At 41.8% G+C, this 18,707-nt stretch overlaps 2 protein-coding genes across 15 annotated transcripts in view; both read right to left on the bottom strand.

Moving 5' to 3' along the window:
* Positions 1–5,476, bottom strand: part of LOC136444978 (nuclear factor 1 A-type-like) — a 54,882-nt gene extending 49,406 nt beyond the window's left edge. For 6 of the 14 annotated variants that reach the window (XM_066442798.1, XM_066442803.1, XM_066442802.1 and 3 more), the window contains exons 1-2: positions 5,169–5,473; positions 1,476–2,007 (exon numbers count right to left, since the gene is read on the bottom strand). In XM_066442798.1, the coding sequence (XP_066298895.1) occupies positions 1,476–2,007; positions 5,169–5,177 (541 nt within the window). In that variant the 5' untranslated portion in view covers positions 5,178–5,473. Of the gene's footprint in view, positions 1–1,475; positions 2,008–5,168 lie in introns of all 14 variants that reach the window. The other 8 variants (XM_066442794.1, XM_066442793.1, XM_066442797.1 and 5 more) reach the window with 3 other exon arrangements.
* A 4,648-nt stretch (positions 5,477–10,124) lies between these two features.
* LOC136444664 (palmitoyltransferase ZDHHC21-like) lies at positions 10,125–18,696 on the bottom strand. Its single transcript, XM_066442337.1, has 8 exons — positions 18,594–18,696; positions 16,303–16,585; positions 15,783–15,881; positions 14,810–14,921; positions 14,296–14,434; positions 13,686–13,802; positions 12,785–12,834; positions 10,125–12,269 (listed from the first exon to the last, which is right to left on the bottom strand). Exons 2-8 carry the CDS (start codon positions 16,538–16,540, stop codon positions 12,134–12,136), a joined length of 891 nt encoding a protein of 296 aa, XP_066298434.1. The 5' UTR covers positions 16,541–16,585; positions 18,594–18,696; the 3' UTR covers positions 10,125–12,133.
* Between the last annotated feature and the right edge of the window lie 11 nt (positions 18,697–18,707).

Here is an 18,707-nt window from a genome sequence, read left to right as displayed (position 1 = left end):
AGAATTATCAGAACCTTCTGGAACCAACCTTTCATTGGACAGAAAGGTCCTAAGATTAGAAGACAACCCAGAAAGAAGACAAAACCATCATTAATCACTCTTCAAGTACACAAAGGTTATAAGGGGTCACACCTCTTTCGTGGACACCACTATTCCTCTCTTGGAGTCACTCCTAAATTCTCTCTCTGAGACTCGTAAATTTTGGGGACAGAATAGCTCCTCTAATCTGCTGGAACTAGAAACCAGCTGAGTTTGGAAGTGCGTAGGAATACCATGGCTGTTTGAGTGGGTCAAGGCCTTGCGCCTTGCACTGCCTTATCACTCCACAGCCAGAGAAACTAGGTCAGAGCGAAACACAACCCACATGTCCCAAACCAGCAAGAATATCATGCTCCGCCCAAAGCCATGTATGTTCTTTTCTAACCTTTAACAGTCCAGAACAAGCAACATCAACTGTCAAAGCTTGAAAACCAAGATATAAAAAATTGAAGGACAGCAAATGAAACCAAAACTTGACATTTTCACTTTTTTAAACTTACCAAAACCACAAAGCAGAGTAACTGGTCAAACTACAGTTATCTGAACTCTTGTAAAAAAATGTGTCCAACTGCCATTCAATTCAACCTTCAGATTACAAATCTAACTCATTATGTAGTTTCTAAACATGCTGTGTACTTGGACTGACAAGACAAGAATGTCACTATCTTTGGAGGACTTACTGTCACTGCCAAAAAATAGTAACATGTACTCAGTGGTAAGCCTGGTGACTTTGGTCCCAAATTGCACCATATCATTCAACACATGGCAACTGTCACTTGTAGATCTTCGCTGATGACCTAAAATAAATTCATTGACCTTCAAGGTCTTAAGAATGCAAAAGGCAGTCGAGCCAGTTTGGTTAGTCAACCACGACATCGCAACAAATGCTGTCTGCCCAAGCGCTGAACATGGTATTTGACTGTCCAATGGGAAATTTAAGTTATCAGTTATCCCATATGTATCTAAAATTTCAAGGTGATAAAAACAACATCAGATGCACAAAAACATTTAGCAATACTTAAAGCTTTAACATGCACATGTACACACAGCACACCCTTGCAGACTAGTAGTAGTAGGGGCATACCAAAATGGATGGGGGGGGTAATACTAGTGCCATGGTTTTATAAAATTGAAAGAAGAAAAAAATTAAATGCTGACCCCCCCCTGAAAAAATTCAATAGAACATTTTTCCTTTGTACATCCTCCCCCCTTTTAAAGACGACCCCGAAATGTGCTCCATACAGTCTGTCATCCTCCCAAAGACTCAACATCCAATACATTAAACACACATACAGACTTACAGCCTTTTGTACCATCAGCCCTTCTAACTACCACACCAGGCAAGCCCTGACTTGCGCTGCCTGCTCAGTCACTGACACACCTGCACACCTGCGCGGGAATTGTCACTTTCACACAAGCTGAACGGGACGTCCTACCGTGCTGCTGCATGTAGCCTGCCACGAACAGGTCCAGCTCCCGCACCGATATGCTGATGTGGTGCGGCTGGACGCAGATGGTGGGGTGCGTGCAGTTGGCCGACTTGACCAGCCGCTCGCCGTCCGTGCTCTCCAGCGGGATGCCCTTGAATAGGATGACCATCACCAGGTCCAGCCGCCACACCTTGTCGGCCTGGCGCAGGCAGTCGATCCTCCGCATCTTCCCCTTCTGGTCGGGGTTGGACATGACGCAGCTCGGCGGCTTCTTCCCCGTCACGCTCAAGACAAAGTCCTCGCGGTACTCTGGCCGGATGTCCTTCCGCAGTTTGGCCAGTAGCCGCGACGCCCACTTCTGCTTGACCTCCGGCTTCTCGCTCAGGAGCTCCTCCTTGACTTGACGCTCCTCCTCGGGGGTCATCCTCTTCTCGTGTTTCTTGTAGTACTTGCGTTTGCGCGCCTGAAGGTTGAACCAGGTGTACGCAAACGACTTGACGTGAGGCAGCAACGCCTCAATGAAGGGATGGAACTCGTCCTGGACAAGCGGAAAGAAAAACAAGACAAAACTTCAGCCATATGTCCACATCCCTGACATGAGACACACAAGGGACTGAAATCAATATCTATCTGTCTGGGAGACTCTTTGGTAAAGGGGAGGGGGCTTTGAGTTTGCTTAGATACTCTTTAGCCCATTAAGGGGCCTAATCTTCCTTGCCATAAACATATGTCATAGAAACATACTGATGACAAAACTACAGGACATTTGTAAGGTTGACTCACCATCAGTAGAAATACTGTACATGTAAATGAAATGTATCATAATTCACATTATTCAGCATACCTACAATGTAGCATACCCTAGATAGTTTGTTTGTCAGTTAGTTAGTTACAAGTTGAACCAGTAGATAGGTAGATTTTCAATCAAAACGGAGCACATGTAGGTGAGAAGACTGAGGACACATTATAAAAAGCAAGTCATTATCATGTGGACTACCAATGAATTAGGAATCTGCAAGAGAAAGTTATTTGAGTTAAAATACTAAGTGCTAATTTTCATGAAATATATCAAATCATCAAGAAAACTGGTATAGTTTTGCAGCTATAGTGCTTTTATTTGTGTGGCGCCATGTGTGATATTGATCGGTTGAATATAATCAGGGCCCAGTCTATGGCCTGACTGACTGATATTTCTCCAGTTCTTTTCTCTGCACAACATATGGGGAAAAACAATGTGGGGGTCGTGCCACGTACTCAAGAGTTCCCAAAACATCCAAATTCCAAGGCGTCCCCAAGTCGTTCAAGTTACCTAAGAGGTGCTGGCATCTCGTTTAACATTTTGTGCCTCATATTTTCTGTGATCCGTGGCGGCCGCGCCGAGAGGGGGCGTGTCCCGCGTTTCTGTTGCACAAGACACTTGTGATCATCTCTGGAGACAATACTGTCTGAGTCATCGGCCGCGGGGTCGTGTTACGCCTTCAGTATGGCGCAGGACCGCAGGAATTTGGGAAAATAGGAGGAGGGCAGGAAGCTGGGAGGAGATGGCACCAGGGGACGGCAAACAACACAGGAAGTTTCTGAACTTGACACTGGGAGGAAACTCAACAAACGTAGGTTGAGCCACATGCCTCACTCTAACAAACGTCAGTGTCGCCACGGCAACTAAACGGTTGCCATGACGGCGGAGACATGGCAGAACGTGGTGCATGCAAGGTTGCATCAGCTTCAATAGGGGTGGATTAAAGTATAACTGTTACTTGTGTAGCAGTCTGCTGGAAAAATAATATACTGCTGAAACTTTTCACAGCTTTAAATGGAATAAAAAACACAAAAATATTGCAAAAAATACTAAAGCTCACAAAAATATCCCCTTCTCAGAAAATATACAGGCACAAAAAATGTGCAGTTTTCACACAAGGAGAAATATGCCACAAAATAACACAGATCTATAACATTCTTGACACTCTTTCAATTCTGTAGGTCATAAATTTTTCACATGCGGGAGAATTGTCCCATGGGAAGCATTCCGCTTGACACAGTGTCCACAGTTACATCATAATGGGCCATACTTTCACTTTCAGGGTAGCTATGGCAATCTTCCCTCTGGTTTGGAGGTCGGCCAGGTCAAGTTCACTACTATGGTAAGACAGTACACTGGGCTTAGGTTAGCCAAGCACTCCAACCAACCATGGAACCAACCCAGGATTTGGGTGACAGAAAACGATGAATGACATGCCAGAATATCATTTTCATAAAATGACATCTTGTGGGCTGGTATCTGATTTGGCTATAGATCTGACCTGGGCATAAATTGCCATCAGATTTTCACAAATATTAAAGTTGCTATGAAAAATATTCAAGTTGCCATTTGTTTTAAAATGATGGTCATACATATTACTTTCAATCAATAATTTCAACTGGTCTTTTCCTTTATCTGTTGCTCAATTTTTATCGCATCAAGAATGGCAACTGATCCTTAAGTCAGCCAACACATAGCCAAGACAACTGAAATTAAAACTATACACCTTAAAGGGGCATATTGCGACATGAACATAAAACAAAATTCTTTGGTTTTGATTATTTTTCTACATCATTAGTTGAATCTACCTTATTACACTGCACAGCAATATTCATCACGTAAGGATGCGACCTTTTAGTGTCGTGCGAACGTCTTGAAAAAAATTATATACGCCATCCCCGCCGCCGCTTGAATTGGCCGCCATCTTGTCCAACATTCCGACGAACCACCGAACACGCGATCGAACGCCCGACGTTCTGAAGTTTGTTTACTTGTGGTGATTTTCCTGTGACGCTCGAACTCCGACCATAACGGTCGATTCGGATTTTTCGTAGCGTTCTACGCTGGCTTATTTGCATATTAACTTGCGGGACGCAAGTTAATATGTAAATGCCCCAGATTTTACACGTTTTTCGTCGTTTATTAATGGTGGAAATGTGAAAAAATGACGGGAATATGTTGAAAATAAGTAACAAATAAGTTAAAAATGTGAATCTTAGTGTAGATCTTTCAAATTCCTACTATTTGTAGTTTTTGCCCACCAGATTCTACAATTATAATTTTTCCTTTAATAAAAAAATGTTAAACCAGAAAGTTAAAAAGATTGAGAACATAACAGTCAAATCGTAATGTTAGGTATGATGCCACAACATAAAGAGGTTGATCTAGGCCTTTGCCGGTCTTTAAGGCAGCGGAAAACCGCTGACAAATCGCGAGGCAGTGAAAGTAATTTTGCCCAATGAGTCAGACGCACGTCGCATTAAATGTTAGTGGTGGGGAGGGGGGCGTTGTCTCGTCACGTACAAGCCGTCGCCTACAAAAATGGCCGGTAAAAACTGGAACGGCAGGACGGGACAGTCCTTGCCGCTGCAGTTTCGTGCAGAAATTCTCGAAAGATGACACACATGAGAACCCACGAAGTACACATGTTGCGTATGGGGGGTGGGGTGGGGGGTGACATGCCCACACGTAAACAACAGAGCACGTCGCACTGCGCACCAGTGCCAAGGACGAAGTTGGGTTGATCCAACGGGACGTGCCAAGAAAGCACCGGCCTCCCCTGCCAGTCGCATCGATTCCCGGCGCTATCGATGAAGCCCGCCATCCTCGCCAGCGGGAAACTTTCCAACCAGAAAACACACAAAGCTTGGCTGAAATTCCGACACTGCTAGAGAACTTACCATAGTCATGGTCTTGGATTTGGCGCCCGTTTTGGCTAACGGACCTGCAGTCGCATGCCGTGGTGCTGTCGCTCTCTGCTCGGGTCTATCCCAGCTCCTGCCGCAGCGATCGCCGTGCAGATCGTCTGGGAAGTCAGCTGAGCGAGGCCTCAGCGGATCGATACTGAAGGAAACACACGATAATGCCCCAGCTGAAGACTCGGAGCTTCTGGATTCTCCCAAACTTGTGCTGTGGCGTAGTAAAAATACTGATTCTGTGTTGTGCAATCTGTTTTGCCACCACAACGCTGTTTATTTCCGTGTCGCCACTGCTGCGCCGCCTGTCAATCAACCTGGCATCCCGCCAATTAACGCTGAAGCGCTTTAATGGGAGGAAAGATCTAGTACATTCATAAAATGATTTAGTCTACGGAATGGTTTGTAAACGATTACGGTGCCGTAGAGTTAGTATAAATCGTTCACTGAATGCTGGTCGCATGTAAAATGGGGGTAAATATTCTCGAAATTACATATAACACGCAAATGATTTGGGTTTATAAACTGTTTAAAAAGTTTCAAAAGACATCATTTACATATCTTACCTGCCAGTACACTAACTTGAGGCGTATCCTTTCACTTTTTGGCTCCGCCTGCTCCTTCCTTATTGGAACGGGGCCAAAATTACTGACCAATCAGAGGCCGCAAAAGGTGACTCACCCCCTAGGGTGATTGACATGTAGGATGGGTGACGTTTATCGATTCTCTGGCGAGAATACCTACTTTGATCAAAACTGTAAACATATATTCTTTCAAGAAGTGTCGTAGGTGTACGAAGGTATAGACCAGATTTTAGGGCGGGGATAAACAGCGGAACTTTCGAGCTATCTTTTGTCAGAGTTATGTGATGTTAGCTCTGACTTTTTCCGTGTCATTCCACCCCGGGCCTTATGACGCAGTTTCGAACTTGGTGGCAAATCCCCCAATGGGGTAGTGGCGAACTTTATAGGTCGTGTGGCGACTTTTCGGACGTGACCAGAGTTGGACACATAAACACTCCCGTGACAGGCCTGATATTGTGTGGTTAGCTGAAAGGACAGTGAGACAATGGACACTAAAAGTAAAAAGACTTGACAAAGTTTCTAGGAAACGTTTACTTTTGTGTCGGGAAGTACGAACTACGACATTTGCATTGCATGTTAACGTTATAGAGATTGGACTTCTTGTCCCACTTACTTTAATAGCACCAGAAGAAACCGGCAGAAAGTCATTTTTAAGATAAAACAAAAACTCGCATTTTATTTCCAACACTGGCGCACTTTCCATAATTTTCCTTTAATATTCCCATTTATGAATTGACAATAGTTATCAAACGTCATCAAATCATTAACAAAATGACAGCAAATGAAAGATAGAACGCTTGGAAATTCTAACAAATGCCAAATAACGATAAGCACATGTACATTGCATGTTTGTGCATTGCGTAATTGAGCATGAGACCTTCCACCCTGTTTACACATTGTTGCCATGCATTGCACGTGCTGGCATTAGTCCAGTTTCCCGCCAAATCAACACGGGTAGCCACGCCCCTGCAATCAGTGGACGCCAGCCGCCTTCAGCTGGACAGTGCCGGACAGCGGCAAGTATCAGAGCGCCTAGGAGAAGTTCGGGATTTTTAGCACAACATGTAACGTTAACGTTACCTAACGTTTGTGCTCAAGAAAGTTACCCATAAATGTGCTAACCCTTAATATCATAAATGTGCAAGGAGAAATTAATGGATTTACGGACTTCCGAATCAGTAGAAACTTTTTCCATGCGACCAAGGAGGTAACGGTTAAATATAACCTCCTTGATACGACTCATACGTGTGATCGAATTCTTATACATATATGTACTATGAGAAGAAGACTAAGACTATATGGAGAGTTTCATCTTTCGGTAAAAAGCACAAAATAAACATTAGTGTCGAAAAACAAAAACACATTCCTCGCGTTTCCAAAAAAACATGTTTACGGGTCAGTAATGTCGAAGTCCATTCAGTCTACCTCTGATGATTTTGCAACGCAGTGAAATATATGAAAAAATATAGCCACGTTCGTGGTTTGCAATGTGACTTTCGGGTTAAGTATGATAACGGCTGTTCAGAGGTAAATTGACGACTATAACTGCCTAGCCTGGCTACCATCGTCCCAAGGACCTTGATCCTCGGTAGTAACCGCTGGTGGATTCCGTGGTTAGCAAGCGAAAAGATTGGGTACCGACGGAAGATGGTACCCAGGCTAATAACTGCCCACACAGAGTTATATTTCCGCGGTTACAGAGCAGGGAGGGGCCGACCACGTCTGAGAACGTCACCGGGAAATCTAAAACTTGACCCTTCCCAGAAAACGTTCTCAATTCAAACTTCCACGAAAAACGATACTTCCGTTCGCTTCGAGTGCCGCAAACTGCACCCTAGGAGGATACAGATGTTTTCATTTGACAAGAGTTGGGAAACATCTGGAAGTTTTCCATTCGCATTGCGGTGACGGCGCGTACTGGTGAACTTGAAATCTTACATCAGCTATACTACTAACGTTAGAGGATTCCATTCACGTAACGTTACACGCTACAGGCTTAGTCAGTCTTCGGCTTGTTCGTTACTTAAAAATGATTTGTCTTCCGCGGGCTCGTTCACCTTAAATAACACTGGATAAATCACAAACGTTTGTTGCAATATCAAAGAAGAAATTTTTGACGGATAGCATGATGATTTGATAACGTTTTCATGATGAATGAATGCAACATATAGTCTCTGGCGACAGTGCGGTAGATAGATAATATCATCGTTACATAAACGATTTGCAAACGGTTGTGCGTTATAGATTGGCCTTTAATACCCGGATATATTCAATACCGGTAGTGACAGTGTTGTTGAAAAGGTGTCTTGTAACTACAGTACTTTTCAAAGTATCTTTAAGAAGGGCAAACTGAGACGAAAAGTTTAGTGAGATTCTCTGCCTTTTTGCTCTACAAACCATGACGACATTTACCTTTATCTTATTACGGCGATGCTTTTGTGAAACAAATGGAAAAATATACACACACTCCACTCTGCTTAATTCTCCCCGCCTTACTTCTTCGTTCAAGTGTATTTTTGCCGAGCGAAAATTGCAAACAGACCGGGCGCCTTGACATCGCCCTGCGGGTCACTGATGACGTCCATCACCGCTCCAGTCGGTGACAGGTTGACCTAGATCTCACCTGGACACCTGCCAACCGTACACACCTGTCCTTCGGCAACCGAACACTACAAGTCATGCAACAAGAACACTCGCCACACCCTCACAACACGTTTGTAATTTACTACGTTTACAAGACTCCAGGCCTGTATAAAGGACCTCCACCTTGGAAAGAGCACATACCATACGGTTTCTGTCTATCGAGCTCAAGTTAAAAGTAAAGCAAAATCATGGCCTACTCGATAATTGAAGACGTCTGTGGCTGTCGAACTGTGTTGAACCATGTTTTGACTTGGTAGTTTGGCGGGATGACTGAATACCAAGTCAAAACACAGATCATTTATATGAAATGGAATATTGTGGCGTTTTTTTCTGTCAGTTGTAACGTTAGTAACACTGTCATATGCACAGGGATGGTCACTAAATCTTGTTTCAACTTAGTTTATGAGGATTCTTTACAATAAATTTAACTTGATAACTTAGAGAAGTTGCCAGCATATAATCACTGCTTTCAAACAGAAGGGTGGAGTTTTTTTTCTTGTTTTTTTTAAAAGATGTTTTATCAATCTTTATCAAAGTACTAGCATGGTGGGTGAGATGTCACGCATAGTTGATGTGTTGTCAAAACTGTCTACTGAGCAATGGAAGCAAGACATAAGGACTGACTCCGCTAACCGCGCGAATCACCCCATACGTTACATAGTTCTCCTTCCTCCCAACAGCAACAGCTCTGTTCTTGACCGTACAGATAAAACACGCCACCGTTTGGGGCGTCACTGCCATCACAGGCGGGGAATGTCAGCTATCTCTCCCACTCAACTTCGACTCGATTAGAGACACAAGACCGTCGCTTCTTCGGGCTCTCCGTCTGTTTCTCCGGCATGTCAGCACATTGCTGCAAACCACTAGTTGACTTAACTAATGCTTGATTGAAGTAAAAGGCACTTCAATTTCCGTGTTGCTTGTTTTGCAAGCGGCGAAACGATTCGTGGTATTCTGTCATTTCCAGAGTTCGGAATTCATGGAAAAACCACTAAGTGTACGTGGGCGTTGTTTACATAAAACGCGGTAATGCAAAAGCGCCGTTTAGCATACGTTGTTCAAACTGCACTAATGCATACGTGCGTGTTCAGTTCTGTTCTGTTCACTTGCTTTCAGGGCTATCGTGCATCAAACGAGATTTGACATGAGTGTTAAAATGAGATTTGAAATGAGGCTGAGAAACATGTGGAAGCAACAGGAAACTAACAAGTGTTGAATGAACGCACGTGCTCAAGAACCAGGCTAATCCTTGCTGTAGCGCTGAAGGGGATAGATGGAAATGTGACTTATGAATCTAATAAAATGTACCCTCTGTGGAAAAACTACTGTTCTGTCACACAAAACACTCTTCAAGAAGAGCAATCGTTCCTTAATATGAAGTTTAGCTGTTGTGAACACTTCCTAACGCATGTATTAGTCGACTTCCGAACAACCATCTCCAACGTGTGACCTATGGTACTGCAGTACTGACCAAAGATGAGAGAGGTCGCTGTGAGACCGTCCGCAACTAAGCTGGAATCTGCCGTATGTGTATGTGTAGCCTGTAGGTGACTTTAAAACTCTTTGGCAGACTTTCGTCTTCATACAGTTTGCACTGAGTAAGCTACGAGGTGTTTGTATTACAGTACATGTACTTTAAAAAAACTTGTTTTTACCATGCTTGTGGGCTAAAACCTAAATGTAGTAGACAAGAAATACCCAGACACAAACAAGCTTCTAGTAGTTCACATTTCCCTCTTTGTTCACAAATAAATCAAACAAAATTTCACAATCACCAGAGGACAGATCGACATATATCTGTATGTCAAATTAAATACAACATGAACTAAGATATATAAAAAAAGACTTCTTATTAGACTTACAATCAAAATACATGCATTTCATGCTCATTCAGTTTTTACAGTGTGCACAATGTTCCTTATAATCCATAATCTTATAAACTAATGCTGTTGCAAATCTGTTGCAAAACCGGATTCAAATTGTGAAAAACTTTGATACAAGTTTGCTACAAACTAAAAAATTCTTTAGAAATGGCATGTGCTCCCTCTATTGCATCATATTGGTACTACAAGATACAAGTGTCATGGTGATCATAAACAAATGTTGGGTTTTCTATGATCCATTTCAAGTGCCATAAATATAGATATACAAAGACTTTCACAAGTGCATAAATACAAAGATGCCCTGTCACATTTCATTAAGAAGACTTGGTTAGACCATCATAATGGGATTTTCCATAATAATCTAACAGCTGCCATTATAAGCCTTAAATATTATTTCAATCTAGGCCTGTCATTTTGTTTTGTGCAGTTAGTAGCTCATACTAAAGCTAGGCAAATGAAAGTTTTCAAATACAGTTATCCATTATTCCATTTTCATAAACGAAAAAATAAGTCCTCCAAATCCAACATTTTCGACCAGAAATCAACTATTCATTCAAATTTCTTTCTCCATTTAGTTCTGTCAAGTGTCTTCTACCAAACTTTTTTTCAACTCCTCCTGTAACTATTTCCAACACTGATCTACCCTACCCATGCTACAGCTCTTCCAGATTCATTTCTCCTTAAATAGAAAGTTTGACAGTAGTAATGAATACACCCTGTTGTCCTCACCCCACACAACACTATATCCCTCTACAACTTGAATTTTCATGATTGCAACAAGTTTCAAAAAGTTCTTCAAAAAATAAGTTTCAAAAAGTCCTTCACAAAATTCAAATATAATATAAGAACTTCTACTTTGAACATACAAATAGCTGCTTCCATTTTTCTTATGAGTTTGACAAATAGTAGTCATTCATTGTCTGGCAAGAGAAAACATTGCACACTGTTAACCAGAGCCATTTAGGCACTACCAGCCTCTATCTATCCCACCTTCATGCACATAGCCACCTGACCTAGAATACTATGTAATTAAAGACTTAATGTTCATGACTGGCCATTGTCTTTAAGTTCACAAGTTGGCTTGTGGTAAAATAGTATCTGTACAACAGCTTTTCAAGCCAGGTCATTCTCCATCCTATATATATAGTATTATATACTGTGGCATATATATACATAGGTGAACCATGCAAATACCGCACATTCAAAAGGAGTGATTGGATTCAGTATTAGTAAATAATGTAGATACAGTTAGCTACTAGAGTAATACATGCATAACATTACCATTATGTCCCAATTCATAACATGCTCTATACACACCCGTAGTGGTCTAGTTCTGCAGTTGTTCATATTGCTGACATTAATTTTAAGTTCTACGTATATCTGATTGCACTAAGATATGGAAAATCAGCTTTATGAAGCCTCTACCCATGTTTGTAGTAGGTGCACCTGTCAATATTATCTCCACGGACCTCCTATCCTACAAGTTTATTTGCAGAAGTATGTATCAAAATTACCTCCAAGGAGCCTTTACATGTGTCTAAACAGGAGTAAGGTAAAGTGGTGAAGTTCAAGAGTTAGTCCTGAGAATGAGGCAAAGCGTGAAGGCTTTTTTCGATTGTTAGTAGCCATGGCTTGTTTATAGTTACCTCCACAGTGCCCTAGTATGTAGTATTACATATCTATCTCCACAGAGCTCCACATGTGTCTCATAAACAGTAATAAGGTTATTACATTGCAACTACATTGTATGTCCACAGAGCTCCAGTTATGTGTCTGTATTCAATACAATAACCTCCATGAAGCCTGTAATTGTGCCCATTATAACTTCCTCCATAGAGTTCTACATGTGTCTGTAGTAAGAGTACCCAGCCTGTGCGGTTATTGGCCGTCTCCTCCGCAGAGGCCACAGCCAGCAGAACACATTCTTGGTCCCACAGATGTCTGTGAAGGCCTCGTGGATTGCACGTGGACTTGGCCTACAGGCAGAAACAAGTCTAGCTGTTAAAGTGATAATCAGTTCAGGCTTGATTACTAGTAATTATAAGCTACAAGTATTCGTAAGCTATTTTCATCTATTTGTGTACCGCATTTGTGGAGGTATTGACATAACAAGACATCAACCTAAAACCAGATTGTAAGATTTGAAGGACACTGTAGTCCTTGTTTCTTTCACTGTAACTTTATGTTCACTGTTTTTACGGTCACCTCTGTACCGTAAACGTATCATCACCGTGATAAAAACAGTCGTTATCATTTGTCATTCCTTCAAACATCCGTTCTGTAAATCATTTGCCTCCACCGTGAAGTTGAAGTTCAGTGAAAATGTCCATTTTCCTTACACCCTGAAATTTTGCTACCATGAAGATAAAGTGAATTACAGCATCTGTTCTGTAATGTTGCACTCGACTCTTCACTGATTTTACAATTTGGCAATTTTACATTTGTAAGTTGATGCAGTTTGTGAAATTCTTACTAAGCATTCAGCACTTACACTCCTGCCTTGAAATAAGGGTCTGCCATGTTCTCCAGTGTTGTTCTGTCCTGTAAGGGAGAGAGAAATGTAATAGGTTCACTACAGTGTTAATCACAAAACTCACTAAGTTAAAGTTAGTTAAAATCCTCCCACACAATTATTGATGTATAGGGCAGTGCCCATCTCTGTTTCATAGCCCTGGGCCACACTAAGGTGCAATCACTGTAGCAGGGGGCTAGTCCACTGGCAGTGAAGTGTGTTTAACTTCCATACTGTTTCAGAAGTATGTACCATTTTTCTAAAGTCTTTGGTATGACTCAATGCGCCTCTTGTCCAGAGGTGTCCTACCTGGGGCTTGAACCCCAGTCCTTCTGGTCCAAGTAATTTGAACCAGATGTGGTGAGAGACAGAAGCGCAGACCACTACACAACAGGGACACCCCACAAAACTCACTAATCATTAAAAATGTGGTACTTTTCATTAGCCACTGCCTCCAAAGAAGAAGTCAAACCTCCCAGTAATGTATGTAGAAATATTACTTTAGATGTATAGACACTTGTTACCTTTTTACTGTTTGTACCCTTGCAATTACTAATTAGCCTACGGGCATGAATTTATTATAATGTTAATGGCGTGAGGGGAAAAAATATATTAAGGAATTTCTAATCTGCTTTGCAAAATTTTTCATATCACTTCTCACCCCACACAAAAAAAATGTTTTTGATAAATTTCCCCTCAAACCCTTTTCCAGGTTTGATGACCATAAGACTGAGAGTAGACAATTTGTCTCATGTGGTCTCATAAAAAATTACCCATAAAAAGGTAGTAAAAAGAGTCAGTTCATATTTCTGCTGCCTATAACATTATGAAATGACACCTTTTGTAAAAAAATATTAAAGTCCTAAAAGTCATGACTCACTATAATGATGTTGAAGGTCTGTCCGAACACCAGCCCGATGGCTGCTGGGAAGAATAACACACCCTGGCCGCAGGTGAACCACAGGAGGGGGCGGGTGTAACTGAACGGGAAAATGTCCTGCAAGAACAAACCATTGTTAGGGGATTAACTTATTTTTCTAACACAAACTTAGATTTGTAAGGATTCAAATACATTCTGTCAGTCTGTGGATATTTGGTCCCAGGTTGCTAAATGACTGAATGACTGTAGTATCTACTTTTTATTGCTGTTGATTGACAGCATCTCTGCATGTGGGACGATGCTTTACGTTTGGGACCACATTCTTCACCCTGCAGCAGCGACACCTAGCTGCAGTGTAAAGTAGAACCATTGCCCTGAGGAAGGTGACAGACAGTCACCAAAATGTCAGCTGTTGTATATCTTGTGAATTAACAACTTTGTCATTCAGACATTCTGTTTTGTTTTTGTCCCAAAGTTTCCTTGGCTGTCTGTAGAGTTAAGATTGTTAACAATCTTTATCAGCATCTGTGTTCCTTTTTCCATATGAGTGTCACGTCCACAATAAGAAAAATAAACATACAAACAAGTAAACAACTGTGGAGATAACTACCTGACTGCAGTAGCTGCACGGTGGTGAGTAGTAGAGATGGAGCACTGCAAGTGCGATACTCATGGAGACCAGTACCAGGGTGTAATACAGGAGCTGAATGAAGAGCCAGTGGTTTTCCTCCCCTACACAGTTGTTAATCCTGCAAAACACAACATACATGTGTGTAGAAGGACAAAGCATGGTGCTTTTTCGTTAGCTAGTAGTGCAATGTGGCTTTGCTGTGGCTTGCATACTTAGCCAAGCACACCAGGTCACCCCTACTCTTCTCGATAAGTGTGTTTTTTTACGTGCAGGGGTTTGATGCTTGAGGCTTACGCCTGAAGCTCCCTCATACACAGGGTCGCCGGCTTTACATCACCATCCAAAATGACTAAATGTGATCCGTTACATACAACAAGCAGCGGGGTTGCGCCACGAGAAACATGTGTATGTATACAAATCTTATGTTAGGAAATATTCTTTAAAAGTCTGGTAAAGTCACATACTGATGTTTGGATGATACGTGTGTATTTACCATGGACAGTGATGGTCCATTTTCCGTACACACTGCTGACATCTCCTGCAATGGTGGGAACGGGGTGGTCTCCTGATCTGGCACACTTTGCATATCGTCCAATCAGCAGCCTCTGTTTCAAAGACACATTTTTGTTAAAAACTACCTAAGTGCAGCAAACATGTCTTTTAACCTTTGAATGTCAGGATAGTTTTGTGAGAGAGAGAGAGAGAGAGAGAGAGAGAGAGAGAGAGAGAGAGTGAGAGAGTGAGAGAGAGAGAGAGAGAGAGAGAGAGAGAGAGGAGAGAGAGAGAGTTTCAAATTCTCTACCAATTTGCTCGTAGCTCCACAATGATTATCAATTTAGCCTTGTAAATTTCAATACTAAGAATTCATTGAACTCCAAACCATGCTGTCTTAGTATACCATGAGCTAATGAATTAGGCTACTGCATACCGTTGAGAAAGTGCAACACAACTCACCAATGTCTTCACCATTTTCATCATCTTTGCAAGGATTATAAGTTTGGAAAAAGAAGCAGTCAGAAAAAGAATACTATAGTCTGAATGGCAGTAACCATGGGGGAAGCAGGCATACGCTAAACATGGATAGATGCCAGGCTAGCTGTTTAGGATTGTAGTGCCTTAAATATACCTGAAAATTTTTCAATCTGTACATATACAAACAATATCACAATCATGGATGAAGTAAAAATATCAATCTAGTTAGATTGCATCTACTGTATATGTCATTCATAAAGTAGACTAGTTCTTTGAAATTGTTAGACATTAGCAATACTTTAACTGCCATGTATGCGTAAGTTGCCATACATTGTACTGTACCTGTTACAAGTTACAACTATCTGGCAATAGAGTTCTCTCTCTGACTAGTCTGAGAGGGTTTTCATAAAAGCTACTAGGGTACTGCACCCACAGTCAAGGTTCTGTATTGTAGATATATGTCTAGGGGAAAGATTTTTCAATGTTGTACTGACCAACAGCAGACGGCTGGATGTCCAGTGGCACAATGCCAGGGTTGGTGGTCACTGACAGGTACAAGCACACCACTGTCATACTGGACATCAGGAAATAGACTAGAGAAAAGACAACAACAAATATTTCATGTTGTCACGGTTCACAATTGAAAGGTAGAAAGACATACAACAGGTAGTACGGTACATACCAGTGCAAATGTTTATGATGTGATGGAAAAGGTTACTTTTTTTTTTACTCTGAGAAAATCTTTAAAGCTAACGTTAGTACATGTATATGTATATGGTCTGTATGGAGGTCTCAATGAATGATGAATTTAGAGGGGCTGATCCCAAGTGTAGAATCATCCTATTTTTCCCTTTTTTTTTAAAATCTTGTCAATAGTGGAAAAAAATTCTTATCAATAGGAACATTCTGTTTATAGCCTTGGCCATAGTGCTACATGACTTTATTTCAACTGACATCTAATTGATAGCCATAGTGCTATCTTCTCTATATGCTCAGTCTTAACGATAAACTTACAGACAAGCGTCCCCAATGGCAGCTTGTCATCGTGGTACATGGGCACGATAACAAGGCTGGGAATGAACACAGTGTTGTACGCCCAGATGAAGGAGATGATCCCGAGGGCGCACCACCCCTGGGGGTCGTACAAAAAACGTACGCGGATCCCACACGGCAAACGCAGCCTGGAGCCTTCCCACATGGTTCCTGGGCACTCGCACAGGGTAAGGAGGTTAGACAGGGAACCTCCTGGCATGGAGGTAGTCACTGGGACGTAGTGGTGCAAGCAGCCCACCTGTACCTGCAAGATGATAGGGCACTGATGACATTAAAGAAGAATGAGGTGGATAGTTCAGGTCTTGTGGTTAAGATTGTCAACCTATCAAGCACTAGAATCTAAAGATTCTGGGTTTTAATCCAAAGTAGGCCTTAATTTGAGCCTTTGGGAAAGGCAGTGTACACCTATTTCTTCACTCAACTCAGGTGTAAATGAGTACCTAGCTTCAGTTAGGGCAAGGAGGTTTTATCAATAAAACCTCCTTAGTTAGGGACATCCTCTCATATGTGATATAAAGTCAGATCTAGAGCTCCCGTGTTTGAGGACAGCTACAACTAAGCATGTACAGTCAAACCTGTCTATAGCGGTCACTCAAGGGACTGTCGAAAACTGGCCGCTATGGAGAAAAGGTCGATTAATTGACCTCAGTTTTCAGTACCAACTGAGATGCATTTATTCACCATACAGTACACATGTAAACATTGCATAGGTAAGTCACATTTTAGGTCGGTCTTTTTTGATGGCTTTTTTCTTTTCAGAAAATTGCAATAGCCCAAATTTTACATCATATTGATGTTATTCATATTTATTTTGAAGCTTTTATTAAATTAATTATCCTCAGTGATACTTTGCAGCAAAATAAATTTAGCACATTATACCTCCGTAACAGTGGTGTCTTCCGTTGACCTTTGTGCTGCTCACTATCAGCGCCATTTTGCAAATCGCGCGAAAGCCCGAAGCACGTTTTGGACACAATTTTGTATGAATTTTCCGGGGAAAACGGAAATTGGGCCGACATTCAAACATTTTGCGAACTTACCGCATCAGGTACATGTGCGGGTTGTATTTTTCAAAAAGCTGCCGTAATATTTGTCCAGTCGAAATGCACAGAAATGGACAATTTTGCCACGATGTCCAAACGCATTAGCCATGTGAAGAAATTTATGACTCATTTATGCTTGACTTCGCGTCAAACCATGGATTTTCTAACAAAGATGAAACATTCTGGCTTTCTTTATTATTATCCTATCCATTTGAGTCCACATAAATTTGATAACGGCGTGAAAAAATGAAGATTTTGAACCCGGCGTGCGGTGGCGATGCGGCTTCTACCGGCGCGCCGGGACCGTTATCGGCAGTGTTACTGTACTCGCGGGACCGAAAATCGTCTGGCCGCGACCGCGTTGGACAGGTGGCCGCTATAGCCTAATTCTTAATGCTTATGTCAATGGGAAAAATCCAAGGGACCGACAAAAAGTGACCACTCTGGGCAGGTGGCCGCTATGCAAAGGTGACCGCTAATACAGGTTTGACTGTACAAGAACCCACCACACTTTGTTAAAACGAGTAGGGTTTCATCCCAATGTGAGTGGATCAAGCCTATCAGTCTGCAGCTGGTCTTACGCAGTTTAGTAGGTATACATTGCACGGGAGGCGAGCCGGCCGTTTGGGAACGGCCGATTTTGCAGAATGAGCGTGGCACGAGCGGAGGTCAGAGTAATTCCCTATGATTGGTCCAGACCAATCCTACTATGTACAAAACTGTTGCACTATGCAGGCAGTTTTAAGTATGAACAAACAAAAACATACAAATGACAGAAACAAATGGTTTGCAGTAGCCTTGTTAACTATAGCAGGACAATATGTATACAGCTCTACACGTGGTGTACATGTACAACAGACGGAATACTCTTATAACGTTACTATATTTATGGTGTGCTGTTTATATTCATTGCTATCTACTAGTACGTACATTAGCTATAGCTAACACTAAACAGGCATAACTGGAAGTTGAGCTCTACAAAACATTCAATACATACTGGCACATGATGCGACCAAGCAAATTATAACGTCATGTGCGTTACGTTATAGACCACTCAAATATACATGTAATTTATCATCTTGACAAGACGCCCCCCTCCCACAGTTATAGAAAACACAACGTAATTGGCAGATTCTTCTACAGCACAGTTCAATGATGTCAAAAATGTTACAATAGAGCGTCTTACACTCAAAAATGTAACTATCTTACCTTGAAACTGTTCAACGAGAGCGTTGAGAACTGTTATAATGTAAGTATCAAAATTTCAAAGCACTTGGTCCGCCATCTTTGTTTTGGTTAGTAACAGTCCGAGCGCATCCAAAC

Source organism: Branchiostoma lanceolatum, chromosome 11 (genome assembly GCF_035083965.1).
Source record: "Branchiostoma lanceolatum isolate klBraLanc5 chromosome 11, klBraLanc5.hap2, whole genome shotgun sequence".
NCBI classification, from domain to species: Eukaryota; Metazoa; Chordata; class Leptocardii; order Amphioxiformes; family Branchiostomatidae; genus Branchiostoma; species Branchiostoma lanceolatum.
The sequence above is the reverse complement of the archived record's forward strand: the minus strand, read 5'-3'. Positions and strand labels throughout refer to the sequence as shown.

Bases quoted from the DNA above. Each gene is read 5' to 3' on its own strand.
- LOC136444664 (XM_066442337.1), bottom strand. From the start codon at position 16,540: ATGCCAGGAGGTTCCCTGTCTAACCTCCTTACCCTGTGCGAGTGCCCA. The intron at 14,922-15,782 runs GTCAGTACAACA...TCTTTGAAACAG, and splicing joins CATCCAGCCGTCTGCTGTTG to AGGCTGCTGATTGGACGATA. The intron at 12,270-12,784 runs GTAAGTGCTGAA...TTCTGCCTGTAG, and splicing joins CCTTATTTCAAGGCAGGAGT to GCCAAGTCCACGTGCAATCC.